Source organism: Cloeon dipterum, chromosome 2, assembly GCF_949628265.1.
Source record: "Cloeon dipterum chromosome 2, ieCloDipt1.1, whole genome shotgun sequence".
Classification (NCBI taxonomy): Eukaryota; Metazoa; Arthropoda; class Insecta; order Ephemeroptera; family Baetidae; genus Cloeon; species Cloeon dipterum.
In genome coordinates, this window is record NC_088787.1 from 25366665 (window position 1) to 25391312 (window position 24648).

Consider the following 24648-nt stretch of genomic DNA (forward strand, 5'->3'; position numbering starts at 1 on the left):
TCGTTTACTGGAGGGGTAAACAATACCACACACACCTGAGAAGATCCGCGGCTCTCCTTCTCCCGCAGGTACAACATAGCTGTGAATGTGAACGCAAGGAAGGAGGGCGGGGAGTGCGAACGGTCCGTGACACCCGCAGCTGATTTGATTGTCCTCGTCTCGTTTGACGCGTTTATCTCGGAGAGCAGTAGTAGCAATATTTAGGTGTTTTCCTACAGAAGTGTGCCGCCTCTCTGCCAAGGACACTTAGCCTCCAGCTAAAAAATTCGGATCTTTTTAACCGTGCCGGTTGTGCGAGAATTTCTGTAGGCCGAAGATGACTGTCAAAGTCAAGTGGAAAGTGTCGGCGAGCATTTTCGTACTCCAGATCTACTTGTTCGGCACTGTGTTCGGCATTTTCGAGCACAGAACATGCAGTCATATTCCTCCCACAGAAGACCAGGTAAGATATATTAGTCGCTTGAGCAACTTTTTTTAAATTTAACGCTAATATATCTTGTGGGAACTATTTGCTCCCATTGTTCCAGTTTCACACTCGATTGATTTGAAATTGATAAACCAGAGAATATCATCTAGAAATCATTAAAACGTAAAATTGAATTTCAATAAGCAGCTTTCACTGTTAGTTTGCTGCAAAAATGCGTTCCAGATAATATTGAAATATTAATTTTTATCTAAAGGAAATAATTTTCACCATTAATATTTTAGTTTTTTTTTTTTATTTCATGCAACCTCAAATTGTGTTTAAAAGCTTTACTAAATTACCTCCAATCAAAGATACAAAAAATTACCTTTGTATTCTTTCGTAGTAAATATATCCTATTTTTAAATTATATTTTCAAAGTGTTTACAAATAATCATCTTTAGCTTGAATAAAAAATCTGCTATGGTGTATTCAGTATATTATATAGGATTTAAATTGGAATGAAATATCTCGGATTCTTAAACAATCAATAATTTTCGCTTGAATAAGGCATCATAAAATTTTAAAACTGCAGAAAAGAAAGTTGCCTCTTCTGGAGCGCATTTGAACTTTAATCTTTTGTTGCCGCGTGAAAGGCGAGGATTATGTATATCAGTTCGTGCCGAATATTTTTCAGCCCAAACCCATCTGTTTTTGCGGTTTGGAAGAACTGTTTTTGTTCAAATCCTATTTTCACCAACTGAAGTGGACGAGTTCACACATGCGTGACAGTTTCTTTCTCGACACCGTTTGTCCACTAATGAATGAAGAAAGTTAACGAAAAAGTGCGAAAGTTCAATATTTGCTTTTTAAAGTATCTTATTGTCCCAGAAATGATGTTACTGGAACGAAATATTTATTATGTGCAAGAATTTATTCTCATTTGTATCGTGCGAACAATTTAAAGCGACTCCGGCTAGAAAGTGATAGTGATTTCTTTGAACTGATTGCGCCCCAAGGTGAACTAAAAGGGCATGCTATTACATTCCAGGTTATCAGAGGAGTTTATTTAGAGGATGAACACGTTATCCGAAAGAGAGATCTCGACCATCCGTTAAAAATGCTTTTATATTACGACGAGAGTGTTTACAGGTACGGAAAACATTTTTTAAAGAAGAGTAAAAGTTTTGCTTTCTTACCTAAAGCAAAAAATATCGCTCTCGTTTCACTAATAAATCGAATTCTTTTCTGCTCTAGATTGCCTCGAGAGAAATTCGAGCTTATTAATGTGAGTAAAATCAAGACCCGCATATTTCCGTACGGGTATAATTTTTATAATTGTTCCTTCGCAGAATACAATTTTGCCAGAGGCTGTTCACTTTTGGGAGCGAGCGCTGATGGTCAGGAAAACAGCCAATGTGATCAGACTGAACAGGTGAGCAGGAAAAATTTCATCTCATCCTTAAGTGGGTCTTTTATTGGTTGTTTTGACTCCGAGCTGCGAATAACATCCGTGTGCCTTTTAATTATTATAATTTGAATGTCAGGAAATTGGCGGACTGCGAGCTTTCATAAATTTACGAATCTACAAAATAAGTTTAAAGGACACTAGCTCTTGATGGACTGAAATGATAATCTTTCCTAAAATTGCTTCTTTAAACTTAATTTTATTTTTTAACCACTGAAATGGATTTCCTGTAGATATAATAAAATTGCTTTGCTGCATCACCTTCAATTTCAAAAATATTTTAAACTCTGATTTAAACTCACCAAAAAAAAAATAATAAACCAGAATGTGCCCACACTGCTCCACATTGCTCCGTGCTAAATATATTTCTTGTTTCAGGAAATGCGTGAATAACCAAGTATTCTTCAGAAAAGGTGAATCTCATGTTTATTGCAAGAACGCGTGCGAGGAAAAGACGATGTGCGGTGAGGTGCAAGTGCCAGAGTCGCACCTGGATGTGAGTGGCATGTGAAAAATCGTCCTACAATCGTTACACTGCTTTTGCGTAGGTGTGCCGGGTGTGTAATGCGACCGGCCAGCAATGCGCGCCGGTGACCGGCGCGGTCGCCGGCGCTGGCATCACCAACGCAGACTTTGTCTTCTACATCTCAGCCATGGAGACCGACCGGTGCCACAAAGGCATGACCGTTGCTTACGCGGCGCACTGCCAACAGGAGTCGTCTCTTGACAGGTATCGTCTAACTAACCCTATTACCAATTGCGTGATTCGAAAGTTAAAATCTGGCACTGTGCACTCAATCGTGTACTGTGTCTTAATCGATGATATCAGCTGCACGTCTTCCGCATTTTTTATCGAAAAAAAAATAGATACGGGTTTTATACTATAGAAATTTTACAGCGAAAAGAGCAAAATATTACAAAATTGAAAATGAAAATTTTGATCTGTAAAAATTATCCCGTTAAATAATTGTTTTCTTGTCTATCAGACAATTAAATAAATTTTAATTTATTGCGAAAAGGACAATCTATAAAAAAAATGTTTCATTAAGTCCCGTGAAAAAACAAAACAGGTCTATATTTTTCCGCCTGATCTTGTTTTCAGGTATAATATATTTCCTTCGCTCAAAATCTATTGAATGATTGAATTATCCCGTTAAAATAAAAATTGGGGACTTTTCCGGAAAGTAAAAAATGACCCATTGATAGATTCATCTTGTCAAGTAGAGTCTACCTACTAAATATCATCACGACTGAATAAAAACTGGCTTCAAAATCGGATTTTATGTGATTTGCCTTGTTGAGTCCCATATAAGGATTTTTAACATTTGAAGCTGCATAACTCAACAAAGGCCTTCAAATAAAAAAACTCGTTGGTTACTATACGATATTAGCAATTTCGCCAAAAACTAAAGCGTCAATTTCCTTGATAGTAACCGGAAAAACGTTTTGCTCTTGTAGAAAATTTCTTACCTGGTTCAAAATTAATTTTTTAAAGACACAACTAGACGTTGTCTAAACTATAACCCTAAATAATTCAGACCGATCGCCGGCCACGCGAACTTGTGCCCTGGCACTATCAGCACCAAGCCGCAGGAGCTGGAAATTTTGCTTTCAACCGTGAAGCACGAAATCCTTCACGCGCTGGGCTTCTCGAGCAGCTTGTATGCCTTCTACAGAGATTCTGAGGGAAATCCGTTGACACCTAGGATTGACAACGGAAAGCCGCAGCTCAACGAAAAGTGCGTAATTGTTTTATGATATTTGGGATAGATTTTTATTTATTAATTTCATAGATTGCAAACAAGGCAGTGGAGCAACAAAGTTATCAAGACTGTGACAAGGACTGACTGGAAAATTCATGGCGGGAACATCACTCGTACGGCGCAGATGATAGTCCTGCCTCGGGTCGTGGAGGAGGTGCAGAGGCACTTTGGGTGTGACAGCCTTGAAGGCGCAGAGCTTGAGGACCAGGGCGAAGACGGCACTGCCACTACGCATTGGGAGAAAAGAGTTTTTGAGGTAATAAAATCAATTTAACAAAAGTTTAAAAGAAAATTTCATCCTAATTAGAAAACCGAAGACAAAATAATATTGCTTTCAAATGAAATTTTTTATATTTAATTAGAATTACAAAGAAACGTATTTAAAAATTATTTTAAAGAATGGTATGTCAAAAAAATTTAGTGTTTTATGTCAACTTTTGTCTAGCTTATTTAGTTAACCTGCAATTGCTTTAATACAATTTTCAGAAATTTTTTTGGATGTGGATCTAAAATAATTTTCACGTGTATATATGACAGAAAAAACTAATAGAAAATGGCATAGCTCGTTGAAATACAATTTTAGTTTTTCCGCTCATTGATTTTATTACAGAACGAAGCAATGACGGGAACTCATACTCAGAATCCTGTTTACTCGCGAATAACGCTGGCACTTATGGAGGACACTGGCTGGTACAGAGCTAATTACTCGATGGCTGAGCCGCTCGCCTGGGGCAAAGGCCTTGGCTGCGACTTTGCAAAGAAGTCCTGTAAAGCGTGGATGGACAGCAGGGAAGATCTGTACGAAAAACTCACTTCTTTTTGAATCGCTGTTAAATTATTTTTTGTCATTTCAGTGGGTTGTCGATCCATCCTTTCTGCAACAGAGTAAAGAAGGATCCTCTGGAAACCGAGTGCACCGACGACAGAAGCTCAGTGGCCTTGTGCAACTTGGTGGAGCACAGTGGCTTTTTACCAACTAAATACCAGGTGATTAAATTTAAACAAATTTGGAGATTTTGCTTTTGCTGTCATTTTTTATTGCAAATGCATGGCTCAATCAAAACCATCGCTTTCTTTGCAGAATTTTGACCACATTCCCCACATTGAGCCTGGATCAGAAGGTAAATACGGAGGTTCGGTGGCGTTAGCCGACTACTGCCCCTACATTCAAGAATTCTCCTGGCGCGCCAAGAACGTCGTTGTGAGAGGGTCGCACTGCCACTTCGATGAGAATAACCCGCGTGAGTCAAATATTTCCAATCCAAACTTATTCAACCAGGGGGAAATTGCTAAGTCTGCATTTCTCCTCATGAAGCAAACTGCCTGTTTCCCCCACGCGTGATCGAAATTTTTGCATTCCTTAAATAAATAATCTTTTAATTTGAACATATTTGCAACAAAAGTTCAATTTTTGGAAGGAATACACTTTATTCATTAATTTTATTATTTATTTATTTGCTCTCACACTTTGTCATAATACATTAATGCTATATCACAAGTCAATTACAAATTAAAAACATGGGAGAAAGGGCGACACTTTAGGAAAACAAGTGACTAAGACCCTGCCCTGGGGGACAAAGCCGAAGTGGGCCCAGACTATTAGTAATCGTATATATGAAACACATCCTATTGTTTTATTGTACAGAACCTTCAGAGTTTGCCTCCCTCCGCGTCCATTCTTCCAGCGAGCGGCGCGAACAGCAAGAGGGCGAGAAGCAAATTTTACTCGTTTTTTGGGTTATCTATAAACATTCAGAAGGGCAGTGTCCCTGCTGTTCACAGATCCCGCAATATAAATATTCGCAGTCCTGTAGTCAATGTCCTGTCCGATTGCAGAGGTCACAAAAAATTTCGGCTGATCGTTGTCCTGCCTTCTTGGTGAGCGCCCTCGATAGGGGCTCAGTGTCGAGTCCTGGTGGTGGCTTTGGTATGATGGTATGGGTTTGGTGTGACGCGAGGTTCGCTAGCGCTCGTGCTGGTTGTTGCTTGAAGGGGATTAAATCTTACTTGTCGATACTGCGGCATGGCAGGCAACTGAGTAGAGTAAATTGAAACTTGCGCTGCTCGCAGCTCTTCTTCTTCCCTCTCCTGGTAAAACTCAATCATTTTTTCCGCCCTTAACGCCAACCGTTTCGCTTCCGTCAGGGTTTTCGGTTCAAACATGCAAATTTTCAGTTGTATAGCTGACTTCAGGCCATTTATAAACTGTGTCATTGCACGATCGTCCCAGTGATCGTCCCACGAGTGTGAGGGGATACGACCCTGGGGATAGGCAGAACGAAGTTTCCGCATTTTGCCCGTCAGATTCTTATAGTATCTTGTCACGGAGTCAGAGCTCTGTTGCTCGCACTCGAGGAAATCGCGCTCCAGTCGGTGTTCGGTCATCCAGGTGGCCATAGCAGTTCTTAGCCCTGCAGGTGTCAGGTTAGGTTGGAGGAGAATTAGGCTTTCCACACCGGCCAGAAAATCTTCCAACGTTCTCTTCTCAGGCCAGTCCTCGAATAAATGAAGTCCCACCGGTGTTTACAGTGCCCAATTAGCTTCTCCTCCTAGGTCGTTGGCTGCATCACAAGTCAGGTCCTGAGCACTCCTGCGGAATAGAAGGCCAAGTGATCAAGCTGTCTTTTATGCTGGGTGGATTGATATTTTCACATCATTCCACAATTAAAAGCCACTAAAGCAAAGTATAAGCGCTTTATAATACTTACAGGCAGTGACTGATGCAGTTGTGTTCCCTCCTCACTCGAAGCTAGTTTCTTTCCGGGAGTCGCCTGCCACAGGTGTCCCCCTTAACGGTCCGTACTGGTCTGCATGGGGCTCGTCTCAGGAAGTCTGTTCTCCAAGATCTCCTGTTGGCAGGGGAAAAAGATGAGTACGAGTGCGCTTGACTACTTTATGCCAGCCGTACCTAGGTTTAGATGGGAAGTCGTTCAGCCTGGCTCTCAGGGAAGCGTCCTAGACCAAGTAGAAAGTAGTCTCTCCTCTCTAGGTAGGTGGCAAGCTCTCCAGGGAAGTGGCAGCTCGCTTCTGCCTTGAGTAGTGCGTCGGCAGACTTTTATACCCTTTACCCCTCTGTCGTTGCTGGAGGGAGGAGTCTGAAGGTGGATCCTGCCTCAGGCGCGACAATCCCCTAACTTGGTGTGTGTGTGTGTGTGTGATAACTAAAAGGGTCTAAGTGCGGCTAACTAAGGGAACTAAGGGCGGCAACATTTTGAATGTTTGTTTTCATATCAGATGTCAGATAAAAAGTTACCCTTGTCTTTTAAGTGGAAATCTATGTGTTTAATTCTAATCTCTTTGTCTTTAGTGCCAAAATAATTATTCGTTAAAACTTATTCTTCTGGATGGGCTGGGGAATTTTTAATAATGGTCTACAATATTCTAAAATGTAAACTATTAATATATACATGACTGGGGAGGGGGTAAATTAAGTGAGTAAAATTCTAAATTGCACGGATTTGACTTCACTTTAATTATCACTCCCATCCAGATAATTAATTCAAAAATTGGTTTTATTCTTATTGGCACATCTTGACGTTCTGGATGATCAAAATAAGTGCGGGAAGATGCCATGTTTGGGGGACTTTTATTGGGAAAAATTGTCAAATATATGCGGCCCGCAGCAGCAGATTTGGCTAAAAACGGTCAAAGGTTCTTTAAATTTTTAAATAAATTTAAATGCTCTCAAATAAAGGATTTGGAGTTACAATGTGAAAACAAATCATTTGTTGCAGAGGTGGAGAAGAACTTTGCGCTTGAGAGCTACGGCGAGGGCTCTCGGTGTTTCGACCACACCGGCTCGATGTGGGAGGAACGCACCTGCCGGCAGGTGCGTCTTTGGCAGCATTGGGGCTCTGGCTGCTACAAGTACAACTGCCACGGCGGCCGAATCAACGTACTGGTCGCCAACTACACGTTCACCTGCTACCAAAAGGGTCAGCAGATTCCCATCAAAATCTTGGCTGACGACTGGCTGCACGCAGGGGCTCTCCTTTGCCCCAGTTGCGAAGAGCTGTGCGAGGTGAGATTATCCAACGTCGTTCATTATATTTCTATTTAATTTGTAACTGTAGTGCAATCTGTTTGTGGTAAACAATGAGATCAATCTTGACGTCAAAAGATGACTTGTTTTGTTATTAATATAGTCTTTGTTGACATGGCATTCTTTACTCTGGATTAATATCCAATACTCTCAGATCCCACGTAATTTCATCTTGATTTTCCGTAATGATTAAAGTACTAATAATCATTCCCTCAAACCATTTTGTATCTGAAGCAATCGATACTTAACATGTGAAGCTAATTTCGATACTAAAAATGTTCCATTTTAATTTAGCATAAAAAATTTCCCTGATTTTCCAGGACGAATTGCGTCAAAACGGAGCCACGTGCAAGCCGCCGACGAGACCACCGGCAAGCTACAAAGTGCAGCAGGACGAGCTCACGTGCGGAGCCATCCAAGCAAAATCACTCATCTTACTGCTCCTTGCGTCTGTGCTGGCTGTCAAACTCACTTGAGTATAAAAATGATCCAAAATGTTGTGCTCAAACGCCTTGATGGCGTCATCAACTTCCTACGCGCTGCTAGCTTGATTTTGCACTCAATCGGAAGCAGCAATTTATTTCAAGGTTAATCGCAAACGATGATAAGGCCGTGAATTGATTTCAGCGTGATCTCTACTAATCAAGTTTCATTTATGTGATGGTTTGTATTATATATCTGTATTATATTTTATTCATGTGTTTTGAAGATATGTAAGTGAAGATTGCAAACGAAGCTTTTACAATGAGTTTTTAACCAATATCAGGGACCGAGACACTCTTGTTGAAAAGCCTAATAACTGTAAGACCACAATGTCGTTACTTCTTGATATCATTGAAAGATGACAACTTTTGTTTGTTAACTCACCATTATTTTACCTCTAAATCTGCAGCTGAATAAGAGAAAATATGTGTAGGTGAAATATTGAATTTAAAATTGAAGCGAAGATAAAAAAAACTCAATTTTCGCTTGCTTTTTATAAAGATTGTTTGATTTTCAATCTTATTATGAAAAACGTGTAGCTCAAACTCAAGGAAAATCCAGTTTTTAAAATAGAAAACAATTCCGTTTATCAATTATATATTTTTCCATTAATACAATTACTGTAATTTGTCCATAATATCATATTGTTTCCTGGTGTTTTGTTAAACTATATGAGGACAAATCCATTCCCCACTTCATAGTTGTTTAAATAAACTCTCAGTCACTCCGTTAATCAATAATTTATTATTAAAAAAGTTACTTCGTTAAAAGCCCAATTGAGTTTGATTTTTAACTTCCTCTATGAGCCCAAATGAGCCCATGTCCAGCAAAGTTCTAGCAGGTGGCGACAATAAAGGTCATGGAATTTTTTACGTGAACTTTAAGCCCTATTTGACCAAATACACCACTGATAAAACCTCAACTGACGCTAGCGGGTTTTACTGGCACTTGAATTTTGTGTTTTGGAATTTTTAGTTTTCTCCAAATAGATTTCGAGAAAAATGCTGTGTTCAAAATACATGTATCAAAAATTCACTCAGTAAAGAGAGTCTTTTAATTCTGATTTTGAAATGGGAAACCGGCTTTTTACGCTTTTTACTAACGAAATACGAAACGTAGTCCTCTTTGATGATTTTCAGCTCATTTTCGGCAAAGCTCCGGTTTGTTACTTATTTTCTCAAGTGTCAAAGTAACTGAAGTGCGTGGGCGGAGGCAAATAGCAACGAGTGAAATGCTGATTAAAGGCACCTGCGGAGTCTGGCGGTGCGCGCGTGGGCGTTCGCGGACCGCCGGGATGAATGAATGAAATGCAGGGCCGAGTGGCGGTGCTGGGGGGTGCGCGCGGTGGCAGCGCGTCGGGCGTCGTCGGCGCGCCGACTCACACGGCGCCGGACGATTATCGAGCGGCGCGGCGACCGAGTGGCGAGAAGAAGTGTGAAGGTTGCCAGTGACACAGGGTGTGCGGCGACCAGCTATTTGCGCGTCGAATTCGGGCTGACCCGCAGGCTCCGGCCGAACCGCACACCATGGTCAGCGACTACCTGCGCGATGACGTCGCCGACAACAACGTCCTCAACCCCACGGGTGAGTTTTTCGAGTCGGTGCGTGCGTCGGGTCGGCCACGAAAACGCCGCCGAGCGTCGGGATAAACTCGACAAAGCACCGCACCACGGGCCCCTTGTGGCGTTTCGCAATATGTGTGTATGTGTGTGTGCGTGTGTGTGTGCTGACATGACTGCGTGAGAGGGCGACGCTTGCGAAATCGAGATGGCAAATCGGCCGGCCGAAATCAATTATTTATGCGCCGACTCTCGCAGCAAATGGCTCTTTCCCAGAAGGAGAAAATGTGCAAGGCTTCCAATGCGGAATCTTGCGGTCTTTTTCACCGTCTTGAGTGTGATTGCCCTTATGCAAAGGGGTTCTGCTCATTAAGAACAAAGAAAATGTGGCCGAGTTTGGTTGCCCAATTATTATTGGAAAAATCTGGAAAATCTTATCAACGTGGGGACTAGAGAATGATTTTTTTATCAGATTCAGTTGTGCTCAGGTCTCAGGTTCAAATTTAACTTTCTAAACAATTGATGGAAATATACTTTCTCTTGTGACATTCTAGAACAATTTGAATAAAATCTGCATTTGAGAAAAAAAATACTTTGGGACTATTGTTTTTGCAGTTTTATCCTAAATCAGGATTCAATAAATTGCATGTGATTCTAATCGAAGAATTTGACCCGAACAAACTGTTTTAAAGGGGATTCAACCTCGATAAACTAAAGGTAAACGTGGTTTTAGTAGAAAATCATGTCAAAATAAATTTATCCAGTTTACTTTTGATATCAGTTCAAGATGCTGATTCCATCTCTCACGTTTACCTTCAAGGATTTCCGAGTATTTTTTAATTTGATGAGATGCGCGTAAATTCTTCCCTGAACCCATTTCATTTCACCGCCCACGAGATTTGCATAATCGGGCGGAAACTTTCCACTCAAGACTTCAGCACTTTCTGTTCCCTTGCTTTGCTTTGGTGAACGCGCGCACGTAATACACAAACACAGAAAGAGAGAAAAATGCGCACATGTATACATAATATAGAGACGTCGGTTTTATCGAGCGCAGAGGTGTGTGTCTCTTCTTTTCCATCTTTGCCTTTTCCGCTCGCCCTCTCTCTCGGTGTGTGCGCGTCCTCTTTTTTCTGTTGCGGCGTTTTTCTCTTTTAAAAAACTGAGAAGTTTCGGTGGCTATTTACGCAGCCCAACTGCTGGAGGAATCGACCACGCAGCGCTTTTTTTTAATTGCCAACTCGAAGCTGCGAAGATTGCTCTGCTTCTTGAGTGAGAAAAAAGCCACGTCGCACACCTTGCGTCAAGTGCCGCAATCAAGTTGAACGGGGTTGATAGAAATTGGGTCTGCATACAATCTAAGCGAAGAATCACATTTATTAGCAGAATATTGAAACGATTTTTCAAAGGGAGTTTTTTTTTTAATTTATAACAGCTCTTTTTCTGTGGAAAAAACAGGAATCAAATCCAAAATAATATGGAGGATTATATGGGTTCTTTCATTCACTATCAAATTTTATTATTAGTAATCAAAAAAAGGTCAAACAAATTGCAACAATTAATTTGGTATCATAGAACTATTCTAAAATTCTTTCACATTTCTTTTATTGGTTATTCCTAAATCAAGCGAACTTAATCTTTATATATATATTTTATAATTTAAATCCCTTCATTTTCTCCTGACTTAAAACAAAAATAGTTTTATAAAAATACACTCAGTTTACTAAAATGTAATACTGAATTAGAATATTAAACTAAGATTCAATTTTTGTATAAAATCTATTTCCACCACTGTAATTTCACGCAAATAATGAAGAAAAGAAAAAAATCTTCCAAAATGAATTTCATCACAAGCTTTAATATTTACAATTTGATTGGCCTCCAATGATAGATATAGCACCAAGATCTAATAAAAATGCAAAATAATCCTGCATGAATAGTCATCACAATTTGCATTATTGGTGCAGTTACGACGCCGACCCTGGTGGCCATCTGCCTGGGGGCCACCCTCTTCCTGGTAGCGATGGCGGCGGTCACGTGCTTCTGCTACCGGCGGCGCAGTCCGTACGCGGCCAAGATGTACGCGAAGCAGCGCGTCGACAAGCCGGTGACCCTGCGCAAGCCGACGGCGGTCAAGAGCCCCGGCTCGGGACCTACCACGCACTTCCTGAAGAAAAGCCCCAGCCCAACGGATCACAAGGCGCCTCCCGGCATGTGCAACGGCGACACCAAAATCTCACCCAATGAGCTCGAGAACGGAAACGGACACAGGACTTGGCACAATAGGTGACAACTGAAAATCAAAAGTTTTATTCTGCAATGCTAAATGAAAAAAAAATCAACTTTGGCATTCACCTTTTCGGTTTGAAACAAAAATAAATCATACAAAATACACTAAATATTCGAATCAAAAAATTATTCGTTAGTACTATATGTGCAATTAAAATTCTCAGCAAGACTTCTAAAATCGTCCCACCCGTATTGTTGCAAAAATTATCGCTCTTAAATTATCATCGAAAAATAGGGAAAATTTGATTTGCAGGACTAGTCCAGTCACATCAGACAAAACCCTTCTGATGGACTCGCAGTCGGTGAAGAAGGACGACCTGGAGAAGCAGAAGCTGCTAGCCAACTGCATGGTTGAGGTGGAGCGCGAGATTTTGGCCTCGACTGAAGCGGCGCCATCCACCGAAAAAGTTCTGACCAACGGCACCACCGAAATCGCCAAAAACGACGCTAGTACGGTTGACAACAGCAAACTCGGCACCATCGTTTTCAAGCTCAGGTAAAAGCACGAGATCGATATACTTTAAAAAACACGCAACGAAAATTGTATCTGGCTTGCGTGCACAATATTCCTTGCATTTGCAATGCGCCAAAGTAAATGCAGTCAAGGTCGATTTCAATAATTATTCATGGAGGGAAAGTGTACATTTCTTTTTATTAAGCAATTCGGGCATTTTGCGTGTCAAATACTTGATAATGAAATCACAATATTATGTTATGTCTAAATTTTATTGGTAGATTGATTTATGAATTATTAAAGTCAATAAAAATTGATTTGCCGAGAACCATAAAGCTTCCAATTAAATTTATTATTATTATTTATTCATAACACATTTATGTTATCACAAGTCCAATACAATTTGAAATCATGTGAGAAAGGGCTTCCCTTCAGGAAAACAAGTTACTAAGATCCTGCCCTGGCGGACAAAGCCGAAATGAGCCCATTTATCTAGTTCAATTTGGATTTACTAAAAAAAATACAGGAGCGCTCTACGAGAGGAATAATTGAAACATAAAAAACTGACTGCCAATTTCAATGTCGGTGTAGATGAATCTTTTTCTCTCTTTATTAAAAAAGCTTTAATCCTCTTTTCACTCTGCTCCCAAATTTTCATAGCCAATACCCGTCAAATACTATCTGATTTTTTTTAAATATGAAACTAATGACCCAAATAATTTTACAACATTAATTTGTTCCTGCAATGAATGGGCTTCAGGTACAAGTCGGACAAGAGCGCGTTGGTGGTGACGGTGGTCAAGTGCCAGGATCTACCGGCACGTGACCCCAACATCGGCAGTTGCGATCCGTACGTGAAGCTGCAGCTGCTGCCTGACAAGCAGCACAAAGTCAAGACCCGCGTGCTGCGCAAAACCAACAACCCGGTCTACGACGAAGACTTTACCTTCTACGGAATCAGCTTCAACCAGCTCCAGGTGAGACCTTCAACCATTACCCGAGGTCATTCGATCGGTTCAATTCTAAGCGGCTGAAAAGAAATCACTGTTTCAATCAATCAGTGTCAGCGGCACGCACTTGTCATCTGCCATCATGAAAATGACAAGTTGAAACAAAAGAATCAATTGATTATTAATGCATGCGATGATGGTTCCATTGGAATTTACACACAGATATAATTGATTTGTTTGGGAAATATTCAGCTGGTGCTCTCATAATTGTGAGAGCTAGAAAACCAATGAAACGAATTTAGCTCCAAGTACTTTTATTTAGATGGCTATTTTTTCTCTTTTTTATTAGTATAATTTTTTTATTTAAATTTGAAACCGGCTTCTTCAATGAAAAAGACATCAATGAAACTCGAAATTAATTGAAAATTAAAGGAAAACAAATAAATTTCAAAATCATATTAATCAGATTCGTGTCAATTTTGCTTTTGTTTATAATATATATTTTTTATTTGCAGTCCATTACCCTCCACTTCGTAGTTTTGAGTTTTGATCGATACTCGCGTGACGACATCATCGGCGAGCTGTTTTGTCCCCTTGGCCAGGAAGACCTGCTGATCGCGGAAACGCAGCAAATGACTCTGACAAGGAGTATCCAGCCCAGGAGCCTGAAGGTGATCTAGCAACAAAAGCTTTCCCGTCCAATTTCCCGGCAAATGTAATACGTCCGTGATTAAATCTCCGGTTTCGCCTGTTGCACAGATTCGCTCACAAGGACGAGGTGAATTACTCGTGTCCCTTTGCTGGCAGCCAGCTGCCAGTCGACTGACCGTCGTCGTCCTTAAAGCACGCAATCTGCCAAAAATGGACGTCACAGGACTGGCAGGTACGTTGACCCTTTCTCAGACAAATTGATTTGATTCAAAATGTCAGTCAAACTAGAAAATCAGGAAGTCAAATTATTTATTAAGATAATAGGACATTTTCGTTTAATTTCATTGCTGGCGAGTCAATAGTTTTATTTTGTTTTGACAATATTTTTTTAATGTCTATTTTACTCCGATGAAATTACGCAAAATGAAAAAAATTCTCTCTGCACAAGACCAGTTTTGCAAAGTGCAGACATTTGATTGAATTTTGTTTTCTGCTTTTCAGATCCTTACGTGAAAATTTACTTGCTTTTCAACAACCAACGCATCGCTAAGAAGAAGACGCACGTGAAGAAACGAACCTTGAACCCCGTTTTCAACGAGAGCTTTGTTTTCGACATCCCTCAGGGTGCAGAAGGTCTTGATAGTGTCAGTCTAGACTTCATGCTGCTCGACTGGGACAGAGTGACCAAAAATGAGGTAAGCCCCTACCTTTTCTATATGTGAATTTTGGTACTTTATTGATTGAAAAGCCATTTTTATTCAAAATTTGTAAAATATTTTTAACGGAATATTCAAAGGACTAATAAAATTATAAATAGTTTTATTTTTATAAGAGTATTAAAAAAATCACACTAAAAAAATTCTGGCTCATCTCATAATTTCCCTCCTGATCAAAATATCTACCAAATAAAAATTTCAGATTTGCTTTTATTCAAATTACTCTTTGGATCAAATTGGAAATAAAATTTTAATATTCTAATGAGAATTCTTAGGTGAATCAAAAGTATAATTTATTTTTATTGCAATGTTATATTATCTGGAATTTTTATTTTGAAGGGAAGTGAGTAAAATTATTAATTTTGATTCGGCGACAGGTGATTGGTCGGCTGGAACTGGGCAGCACGAAGAGCACTGGGACGGCGCTGCACCACTGGAATGAGGTGTGCAACGCACCCCGCCGCCAAATCGCCGAGTGGCACAAATTGCGCGAGTAAAGAGCGATTTTTCGCAGTTTATGTTCGCCTCGTTTTTTCACACTACTTTTTGATTTTGATGCAGTGCAGACTGAAGCAAAAAAATGGCGGCATGCCGGTACAAACAATTATTAATCTCTATATTGCGAATACCACACGGTAAAATATGACATATTTAAAGAACTAAATACTATGCACCCAATGATATTGAAGATTGAATTGAGTTTAATGGTTTTGATCTCTGTAACTATAACAATGACGATATTTTGACAAGTTTTCGGCGGGAATCAAGGGAGAATACATGCCATTCAAATTAAAGTGGAAACTCTCAAAACACACACACTCAAAACGTAGCGTTCTATATCAACGTTAGGCTCATTGTTATTGTGTACATATATACTTGTATATGTTCTACAGGGAGAAAAGCACGTAGCCATTTTGTTTAAATCAATTTGATCAAGATATTTTGGGGAAAATTCCTTTGTTGACTGCGTTAAAGATTGAACATTACACAAAATGCGATAAGAAAGATACGCTTTTATTGAAATCGGTTGCTTTCTAAGAAAATGCGAAATCAAACATTGCCTGGAAATTGTGAAATTGGTTTTTAAGAAGCCAACGCCAAGTTATTAAATTGATTGATCGCGGTATATTTTAATAATAAAAACGGATACATTATATACATGTAGAGAGCGCGCGCGCATGACGAACTTAACGCAACCTTGCACATTTGTGTCGTAATATCGATGTGAAATATAGGTGTGTAAAGAAATCTTTCAATCTCGTACTGATATTTCATCCGAGCTGCGTTTACCGCCCGCTTCTTTCGCCTCTCATAATCGATTTCTTTGACACCCGATATCAGCCAAATAAAGAGCTTGGAATATTGCATTAGTCAAGCTAAGTGTTTCGCGGTCAGATTTCCTCTCCCAACAGTCAACTTGGCTCCTGAAAATCCAAAATTGAAATAATGGAGGTACTAAGTAAGTAGTCATAAACACCGGGAGAAGCTGCGGTCATCAAGAGTTTTATCTGATTTACTTCCAAGATATGTAAATGTTTCGCAAAAAAAGTCCCGAATTCCGCTCGGGTTTAAGTTTGGAAATGTGATGAAAAGTTTTCGACAAGATGCAATTGCAAGCAAACTAATGAGCAGGCGGAATTTAAAAATTATTGTACTATCATTTCTTAACTTGTATTACTGTTAGTTGTGGAAAATAAACAGACAAAAATAAACATTCTTTCATTACGAGTTGATTCTCCTACTATCTATGAGAATTGAGAACTTGAACGTCAAGCGCCTGCAAGCAATCAATGGTATGCAACCAGTGGCGAACGTGAGTCGTGCAGGTTGCATACTATGCAAATCTTGTGCAAGGCGATAATTTTTTTGTGCATTGGATTAAAATTTATTTCTAAAGTTAGTTTTTGGTGAAAATTCAGTATATGGATGATAAAGGCGAGCTTAATTTATTCTATAATTCAATCATGCAAATACAATTTTCAAAGACCAAATTCCATATCAAAAGCTACAGTGCATTATCATGTCAATTAAAAATCATGAGATTCACACTAAAGTGAAAAGATCAATGTGCAGAACATATAGAAGTAAAATATAAAAGTCCAAGATAAAGAAAAACTGTAACAAATAGTCCATTGTAAATATTTGGCTCCGCAAATCAAGACGATGACGAGGTCACTTTACACAATGTCTTGACTAGTATTACATTTCCACGTTATTCCCGTCGGTTGCTTCCGTTTTGGCTCTCCTAGAGACAAAAGATGTTTACGAGGTGTCATTAAAAAAATTTCAACTCACTTTCCGAAATCCTCCCCATCTTCGATGGTCTCTGGGAGCTTTTTGTTTAAAGTTTCCGGCAAAAGTAGGGACATTAATCCTGCGGTGAAGGCCAGTGCCCCAATTAAAATCAAAGGCAATGGTCGCCAAATGTCCGCCTGCGAATCAATTCAGAATGAATTTCTTCTTTTCATAGGTGCAGGGAAAATTTTACCAGCTGGTTGACGAAAGGTGCCAGCATTCCTCCGACACGTGCAGCAGTAGAGCTGATTCCGATGGCCACGTTTCGAATTACCGTTGGGAATTGCTCGGCAGAAAATATGTAGACGGCTCCATACGAGGCGGTGATGGCCATTTTACCAAACATTGCGAGTGTGATCAGCAGCCAAGACTCACCTAGTTATCCAAAGATTAGTTTGAAGTTAATAATGGAGAAAAATCAAATCGATTGTTTTACAGAGCACAAATTCTAGTTGTATAAGATTTTGGATGAGGAGAAAAATAAAAACAGTAATTTAATTTTGAATGGAGGTCTAGATTTGAAATTGAGAGTTGAGGAAAAAAAAGGTAAAACAAATCGTAAACTTAATTGTTAGGAATAGGAAATTAAAATAAATGATACCTAGAAGAATGTAACAAAATGGGAAAATGAACAAAACTATTTTACCAATATAGTGCCAGTATTTTTTTTATCTTTCAATGTCAGTCTCTCGCAATCAAAAAAATCGATAAGAAGTTGAAAATTCTATGTGAAAGCTCTCATTTTTGGATTTCTGCTGATGACATGTTAATATTTTATTGAGACCACTACTTGCATTTTTAGTCGTTTTCAAAGGAGCTTGATTTGAAGCAAAGAACGTTGATTTCAGCTTACTATTTCTTATTAAAGAGCTGTGCAGTCAAAAGAGGAAACTCACCGCTAGGGACCACAGCGGAGAGCAAGAGGGCAATGCCTCCAGCGAGCATGGAGCCGCAGAGAGTCAGCTTGCGGCCGAAGCGATTCAGCGCAAACAGGAGGAATGTATAAGCAGGAACTTCTACGGCACCCGAAATGAAGAAGTTTAAGTAGTCGTTGCCACCAAGATTGGACGTGTTCCAAGACAAGCCATAGTAGGAGCCGCTGTTGACAAACCTGCAGCGACGAAAGAACATCAGAAAAGGAATAATTTTGAGGCTGCATGCTTACCATAGGAAGAGAATAATGAAGGTTTTGCGGCGGAGATTTGGGTAGCGGAGCAGATCGAGCAGAGAGCCAGTTTGGACAGGCTTGACCTTTTCATCGCCTTCATTAAGGAATTTGTCCAGCATCTCGTCTGGCAAATCCACTTGGTTCTCCTTTGCAGCGTTCTTTAGCACCTGCCTCGCTTCTTCCTCGCGACCTTTAGTAAGCAACCAGCGGGCAGACTCGGGCACAAACCTAGTTAAAAGATGTAAAAAAAATAAAAACTCACATTTTTTCAATTATCAAGCTAGACTTAAATTTATAATAAAATATTCTTACCACCAATACAGAAGGAAAAGCAGTCCTGGCAGTGAGAGTGCGATTTGCAGTTGTCTCCAGTCGGTGATGAGGTAAGCAAAAAGGGCAGTCATCATGTAGCCAAGGGTGAAAAAATACTGAACCACGACACCAGCGTAAAACCGCTTAGAGGGTCCAACCATTTCCATTCCTTAAAAATATAATAAAATAATTCACTCACTAAATTATATAAGAAGTTAGTCTTACCGATAACGTATGCAACTAAGAAAACGCCAGACGTTGTGGCTCCAATGGTCATCCGAGCAAACACAAAACTGAAATACTCCGGAGCCAATCCAGCGAGTATGCCGCTAGACACTTGAAGTACCAACGAAAAGAAGAAAATTGGTCGCCGGCCATATCTGAGTAAAACATTTTTTTAAATACACAAAATTGCATGCTGAGATTTATTCAAGTTACGGCTTACAGGATTTTCCAGTTATATTTTAATTTGCAATTTTTGCGAAACAATATCAGTATAGCTAATTAAAAAGTCAAATATAAAAATGGTGGATGGTTTTTATTCAAAATTATTCCATTAAAAAATCTCTTGTTTTTTGTTGAAGTTACTTACTTAGTGCAAAGCAAAATTTTAAGCTCTGTTATTAAGTTCCGTTAAGCTCCAAGCTTCTCAATTAAATTTGACTTGCAAACAAACATCTAGTGAAACTTGTTTGTATGACACAATTATCTAATTGAATGGAATTTCACCTGTCAGAGAGGTAGCCAAACAGGATGGAGCCTATCAGCACGCCGAGCATAAATATCGTGTCTGCGCCAGATCTGATCCAAGCCTTGTCGCAAACAAGACTCCACTGAAATGATATATGGTGTTTTTGTTTATTTGATCTATTAACTGCTTCAATTAATGTTGCTTGCAGAAATGGAATCAATAAACTAGGACATTAAAATGTTGTTAATTTAAAGAGGGACCCAGTACCTAAAAAAATTAAAGCTAAAGATTATCGAAATTTCAGGAAATTTACAATGGATATTGCTGACGGTCACATGTGAGGCAGATTTAAATGCATATATTTTTAAATATTTGAAAATAATCGCGATGTGCGAGATTTCATGAAAAGAATGCCAAATTTTCAGTTAGTAAATTTTATTTTTCTTGAGGTAAAGGGTAATTGTACCAAAATTATTAAAAACTCTGAAATTTTTAAATGAGGAGACAAATGAATTTTTAATTCAAGTGAATTAGGGAGCTCAAAATTATACGGTTTTCTAACTAACATTTTTTCTGTCTTCTGAGTCAACGAAAGATTAGACAAATAATCCACCAATGAAATTTACTCAGACTCTGTTAAAAATGTATATTTCAGAACTGATCTGAAATTTAACTGTGCATTTATTGACTTTGGAAATGACACGATTTTCTTACGAAATAAAATACCGCAGAGTTTCCTAAATCAAGCAGAATTCAATAAAAATTTACCTCAAAAACAGCACTGGACAAGTATTTGGAGTGGTCAAAGACGTAGTTGTCGCAGGGCACGTGCTTCGTGGCAGGCACCATTCCTTCAAAGTATTCATCGGTGAAGTTGGAGTCGAGCCGCTCGCACTGGGACCAGTCTCCGGTGAGCGAGTCAATCGGAAGGGTCATGTTCCTTGGGAAGCCATCGATGTTTTTAAAGGTGGCGTTTTCCGCGGACTCGAAGGGCATCAAGCAGCGGTGCGGCGCCCTGGCGGCCAGGAAAACCCAGGCCAGCTTATGGAGCGCGCATGAGATCGCGGGCAGGCAGAGCAGAAGATAAATGCGCTTCTGGTAACGGCCGAATTCGCCCAGGTGCACCAGTAGCTCGTCGAATGCCATTTCCTCGTCCTACGCACAAAAAAAAACAGCGTTAGGTAAATCAGTCGCTTGATATGCGCTTTTTACTTTTTTGCTCTTTTCATCTCCGCACTTGCGGTCCATCTTACTGGACACGCAGTCAGCACGAGATGAAATGAAAGTGTGCGAGCGTGCTTGCGTTTCTCTTTTCCCACAGTGCATTCGCGTTTACTTATTCAGACTTCAATAAATATTGTCCACTTTCATAGAAATGAGTGTTCAAAGCAACCAACTGATGACGCCACTGCTCATTTACAAGTTCAAATTTTACTTCTACTCTCTTGACGCGAAAATGTTTATTGCCATTTACTAGAAACACGAATTGCTTTAGTACATTACAGTGGAAAAGACCTCAAGTTGAAATTTAAAATATATTTCTAGGTGTTCCTACCGTATTGGCTGAGCCTATTTTTGTTTTCAGTTAACCCGTGAAATCATTTCAGTTTAGAGTGCATGGCGGCAAGAGCAAACTATCTAAGATCGAATCAGAAGTGTCCTAAACTTGTAATTAAACAGTGGCCCCATCTTTTTCTAAATTTTAACAATTTACCATCACGTTTTTTCCACGGCCGAGTATTTCCGAGAAAAACAACAATATATGTCCGGATTTTGATAGCTTTTTTATGGTAAATAACCGTAAAATAGCAGGTTGAGATTCTTTGAACCAAATCAACCACAACATTAATTTATTCCATTTTTAGAATGATAATGACTCGTTTAGGCCACCCAAAAGTTATTGAAGGTTGAATTTTAATGTTCGAATTTTAAAATGCAATTTTTAAATCCTATTTGGCTACTTTAAATGTTCAACATAAAAAATCTAAGGTTATAAAGCTATGGTGAAATTAATTTGCATCTAAGAATGCCATTTCTTAACGTTTATTGATTTATAAAGTAGAACCCCGTTAAATATCATTACATTATTATCAGTTTAAAAAATTCTGGTGTTTTTTTTTTAATTTTGCTGTCATATCCTTTTGGGCTTTTTGTGTAGTACTGTGATGCTGAATTGATATTGAAAGGGATTTTCGTTGAAGGCACATTTTAGTTATGCATAGTACAATAGTAAATGTCCTATTTTTATTCGTTTCAGTTATTTCCGATAAAAAGAAAAATAATACTAGATAGTCTAGTGTTTTAGCCAACTTTCCACCCTTTTGGCAAATCGTGATCGCTTGGCGGTACCAAACACTAATAAATTGATCACTAGCATTCTTGTAAGAGGGATTTTATAAAACAAATAATACCAAATTTTTTGAGTGGTGCGATAAAAATTTGTCGGAAACGAATATCCACTTTTTAGTTCTAGCGAACTTTCAAAGAGCGCTATCATTTTACCCAAATGGAATGAATTTCAACTGAATCGTAGCTAGTACTGGTGAGCCGTGAGGCCATATACACACTGATGAATGAATTTATATTTCTAAATATCATATTAAAGATTTGATTCACTTTGATGACCTTCCAATCGGATTTAAAGTTATCTTGGTTAGTCTTGCAAGCATCAAAATATTAATTAATCATGCAGCTCATGCAAAATAGCGCGCCAAGATAAGACTGAGCAACTTGTTTTACAACATTCAACTACCTATGTATGTATATTATCAAATTTCTGGCTGTCTTTGAAGAGTAAAAAACATTGTGTAAATGTTTTTGAACTATTCGAAACGCTCTGAGGCACTGATATATAAACGCTTGGCTTCTTACAATTGTGTCCTCAACTAAAAGCTCTTAATTTTTGTTCGTTTAAAATGTCTAAAAGCGTTCAGTCCATCAAACAATTTCTTTGCGTAACAATAAAATGAACTAGACTAAAAATGATAAAAATGGGGGTTTTACTAAACTAAAAAAATACGAAAAATACGTGAAACTAATTCTCCAAATGACCATGAAGAACCAAGCCGTTGAACGCATTTTTTTGCGTGCACCTGCTATGCATGTAGAATCCGAGATATGTTTGAGGTCTAGTGCGGGCTGATTTTCGCCTACTTTTAATTTGACTATCCTGCATTGCAATGACGATCTCATCCGGTTTTGGGAGGATTGCGAAAGCTTCCCGACTCGCTAATTGCTGGTTTGCACTCTTTCCAGCATGCGTGCATGAATTTCACGGGACGAATGCCTAGCGTTTCAATAAAAGAATGCGATGCGCCGGCATAAACACGAGCTAGTCCTTTCTGGACTTCCTCCAATGAGGCCCGAGTTATTCGTTCGCGATGATATTGGGACACGGAGTTTTCGCGAGTTGCTCGCTATCAGGGGGTTGCCCATCTCGAAAGAGATCAATGAACCGATAAAAGATATGATTCTTTGTGCAGCATTAATTGTTTCCCAAGAACAGCAAACCACACTTTTATCTTGTTAGTTGCAGTTGTGTACTGAGCGCGATTTGATAAAAGAAAAATGGCATAAAAATGATGGGACGAGGTACAGTTTTGAAATGCAAAATACTCCAAAGTTGCAGACCGGTTCGACAAATAAAAATAATAATTGTTCACTGCGGTAGCACGTGGTGGCCGGTCACGCGGGTTATCTAGTTTGTACAACACTGGGGAGGAAGGCGATTATTTGTGAGAAAAGCATATCTATCGGCTGACTTTGTCGCGTGCTTATCACAATCCCTACGCAACCTTCTTGAGCAGCATAATAGGAAGCAGCCTCAAGTAATTGTGTGCGTCTGGCTACATTATCGATTCAATCACTAGCTTTTTAAACTTGTTTGTTACGAGAAATATTACTGTAAAAAGTGTAGAGTAATAATTATTAATACACTGCTTCAAATCGGATGCGTCAAAATTTTTTTAATGTTTCTTCCTGTTTGAAATGATAATGTGAGGAAATCAAATATACAACAGGAAACTAGTTTTTCAAATTCAATGCGAGAGACAGTGGTGCTATACACGACCAATTAAAATATATATTTTAGTGGATGTAATATAGCCCATTGAGACGTTTCTGGCCGTTATAAAATAAAGATCACTCTTATTGAGGTCAGTCAATTTCGCTGGTTGGGCTAATCAGTGGCATGACCATACGCTCTTGTTGGACTTAACGATGACGCCTGACATTTTGAACTTTGAATCAGCAATTCGTCTTGATAGCGGAAAAATTGCGCATTCCTTAATAAACAAACGTGTATTTCCTAGTTGCAAAAAAGGCAATTAATTCGATAGTGAAAATTTGAGTGTTTGTCGAGCGATGCGCAATTTTACCGCTACCAGGACGTTTTAAAACTATGGCTTTACAGCAGAAAATTAGTTTGCGTTTTATAGGAGTATGATAATTTCTTGACCAGCTAAAATATCAAATCTTAAATACATAATTTAATTGAAAATTTGAAAAATTACTAAATAAACACAAATTTAGAGTACGTATGAATAAAAATTAATATATTTATATATGTATTAACCCATTAGCATAGCATAATAATATGCGTTTGAATGGATATATAGATGGAAAAATTATATGTATACACTTCAGCCACGTCGTGTGCGTAGAACTGAATTGAATGATTGATTTATATTTCAGCATGTATTCTGTTTGTGCAATTCACTTATATCTATAATATTGAAACAAAATGTTTTCCGATCAAATTTAATTCTAATGTTCAAATGAAGCTAAAATTCAAATTTTGAAACCGCAAGGGAATTAATAATGTAATAAAACTAGACCGGCAACAAACAATGAAATGCATAATAGGATTTAAAAAAATACACACATTATAATGCATATAAAGGAGGAGCAGTCAACAAACCTTTTATGTTATTCTTCCAAACAAGAAGTAAACGGAAGACCGTCCTTTCTGGTCCTTGCTAACTTTCAGAGTTTTTTTGGATCCTTTCCTGTCAGTATTGCCCGAAATTAATCCATCAGATTTAACGAGCCACGCGTGTCTGACTAACAGCCAGGCTTTGCCTCTGGCGATGCTTCGCGGCCGCCGCTGGTTTGTCCGTTTAAGTTGATGTTGATACGGGCGCCGCCGATATTGACAGTGACTGCGAGACCAGGCGGAGACGGTAGCCGGCTCGTTTATTTGATAGGTGAAGTGCAGTGTAAGCCCAGAGTCACGAGAGAGGAAGAGAACTTCGTGGCTAGCAGTGTATCAGGTCGAATCTTCTTTGACCGACACGCGGATTTTGATGACTTAAACAAAGTTCCCTTAAGAATCGCACGCCTGAGAACGAAAATAAACCCTCAGGACTTTAGTTTGCAACCCTTTCGCTACCACTACTGACACACC

The 24648-nt window shown here is 39.1% G+C and overlaps 3 protein-coding genes and 1 long non-coding RNA gene across 5 annotated transcripts; 2 read left to right on the plus strand and 2 right to left on the minus strand.

Moving 5' to 3' along the window:
• The first annotated feature begins 45 nt into the window (after positions 1–45).
• Positions 46–8931, plus strand: Invadolysin (leishmanolysin-like peptidase, invadolysin). Its single transcript, XM_065480919.1, has 13 exons — positions 46–442; positions 1455–1555; positions 1661–1691; positions 1756–1838; positions 2250–2367; positions 2420–2601; positions 3410–3610; positions 3665–3890; positions 4245–4432; positions 4489–4621; positions 4716–4875; positions 7369–7655; positions 7997–8931. Exons 1-13 carry the CDS (start codon positions 317–319, stop codon positions 8150–8152), a joined length of 1992 nt encoding a protein of 663 aa, XP_065336991.1. The 5' UTR covers positions 46–316; the 3' UTR covers positions 8153–8931.
• On the minus strand, positions 5162–7372 carry LOC135937729 (uncharacterized). The gene is made up of 3 exons (XR_010574540.1): positions 6543–7372; positions 6343–6483; positions 5162–6224 (listed from the first exon to the last, which is right to left on the minus strand). It is a non-coding gene; the product is annotated as an uncharacterized LOC135937729 (long non-coding RNA).
• Positions 8932–9559: 628 nt separating the features above from the next.
• Syt4 (Synaptotagmin 4) lies at positions 9560–16485 on the plus strand. Its single transcript, XM_065480929.1, has 8 exons — positions 9560–9743; positions 11686–12004; positions 12261–12503; positions 13222–13438; positions 13927–14082; positions 14171–14294; positions 14564–14757; positions 15156–16485. The coding sequence occupies exons 1-8, from the start codon at positions 9686–9688 to the stop codon at positions 15273–15275; spliced, it is 1431 nt and encodes a 476-aa protein (XP_065337001.1). The 5' UTR covers positions 9560–9685; the 3' UTR covers positions 15276–16485.
• A 216-nt stretch (positions 16486–16701) lies between these two features.
• LOC135937720 (organic cation transporter protein-like) lies at positions 16702–24458 on the minus strand. 2 transcript variants are annotated; one of them, XM_065480926.1, is made up of 10 exons: positions 24163–24458; positions 20013–20399; positions 19283–19386; positions 18779–18933; positions 18554–18722; positions 18239–18469; positions 17970–18184; positions 17267–17448; positions 17074–17210; positions 16702–17023 (listed from the first exon to the last, which is right to left on the minus strand). In XM_065480926.1, exons 2-10 carry the CDS (start codon positions 20388–20390, stop codon positions 16978–16980), a joined length of 1617 nt encoding a protein of 538 aa, XP_065336998.1. In that variant the 5' UTR covers positions 20391–20399; positions 24163–24458; the 3' UTR covers positions 16702–16977. The 2 variants fall into 2 exon arrangements, with proteins under 2 accessions (XP_065336998.1, XP_065336997.1); XM_065480925.1 differs by lacking the exon at positions 24163–24458 and adding an exon at positions 20457–20554.
• Positions 24459–24648: the final 190 nt, after the last annotated feature.

What these genes read in the sequence shown, in the direction of transcription:
- Invadolysin (XM_065480919.1), top strand. Translation starts at nt 317, where the DNA reads ATGACTGTCAAAGTCAAGTGGAAAGTGTCGGCGAGCATTTTCGTACTC. An exon ending in TTCCTCCCACAGAAGACCAG is followed by an intron (nt 443 to 1,454) that starts GTAAGATATATT and finishes ATTACATTCCAG; the next exon opens with GTTATCAGAGGAGTTTATTT. An exon ending in TTTTACCAACTAAATACCAG is followed by an intron (nt 4,622 to 4,715) that starts GTGATTAAATTT and finishes CTTTCTTTGCAG; the next exon opens with AATTTTGACCACATTCCCCA.
- Syt4 (XM_065480929.1), top strand. Translation starts at nt 9,686, where the DNA reads ATGGTCAGCGACTACCTGCGCGATGACGTCGCCGACAACAACGTCCTC. An exon ending in TCCAGCCCAGGAGCCTGAAG is followed by an intron (nt 14,083 to 14,170) that starts GTGATCTAGCAA and finishes CCTGTTGCACAG; the next exon opens with ATTCGCTCACAAGGACGAGG. An exon ending in ACAGAGTGACCAAAAATGAG is followed by an intron (nt 14,758 to 15,155) that starts GTAAGCCCCTAC and finishes ATTCGGCGACAG; the next exon opens with GTGATTGGTCGGCTGGAACT.
- LOC135937720 (XM_065480925.1), bottom strand. Translation starts at nt 20,492, where the DNA reads ATGGACCGCAAGTGCGGAGATGAAAAGAGCAAAAAA. An exon ending in TGTCCAGTGCTGTTTTTGAG is followed by an intron (nt 19,387 to 20,012) that starts GTAAATTTTTAT and finishes ATATCATTTCAG; the next exon opens with TGGAGTCTTGTTTGCGACAA. An exon ending in GATGGGGAGGATTTCGGAAA is followed by an intron (nt 17,024 to 17,073) that starts GTGAGTTGAAAT and finishes TTTTGTCTCTAG; the next exon opens with GAGAGCCAAAACGGAAGCAA.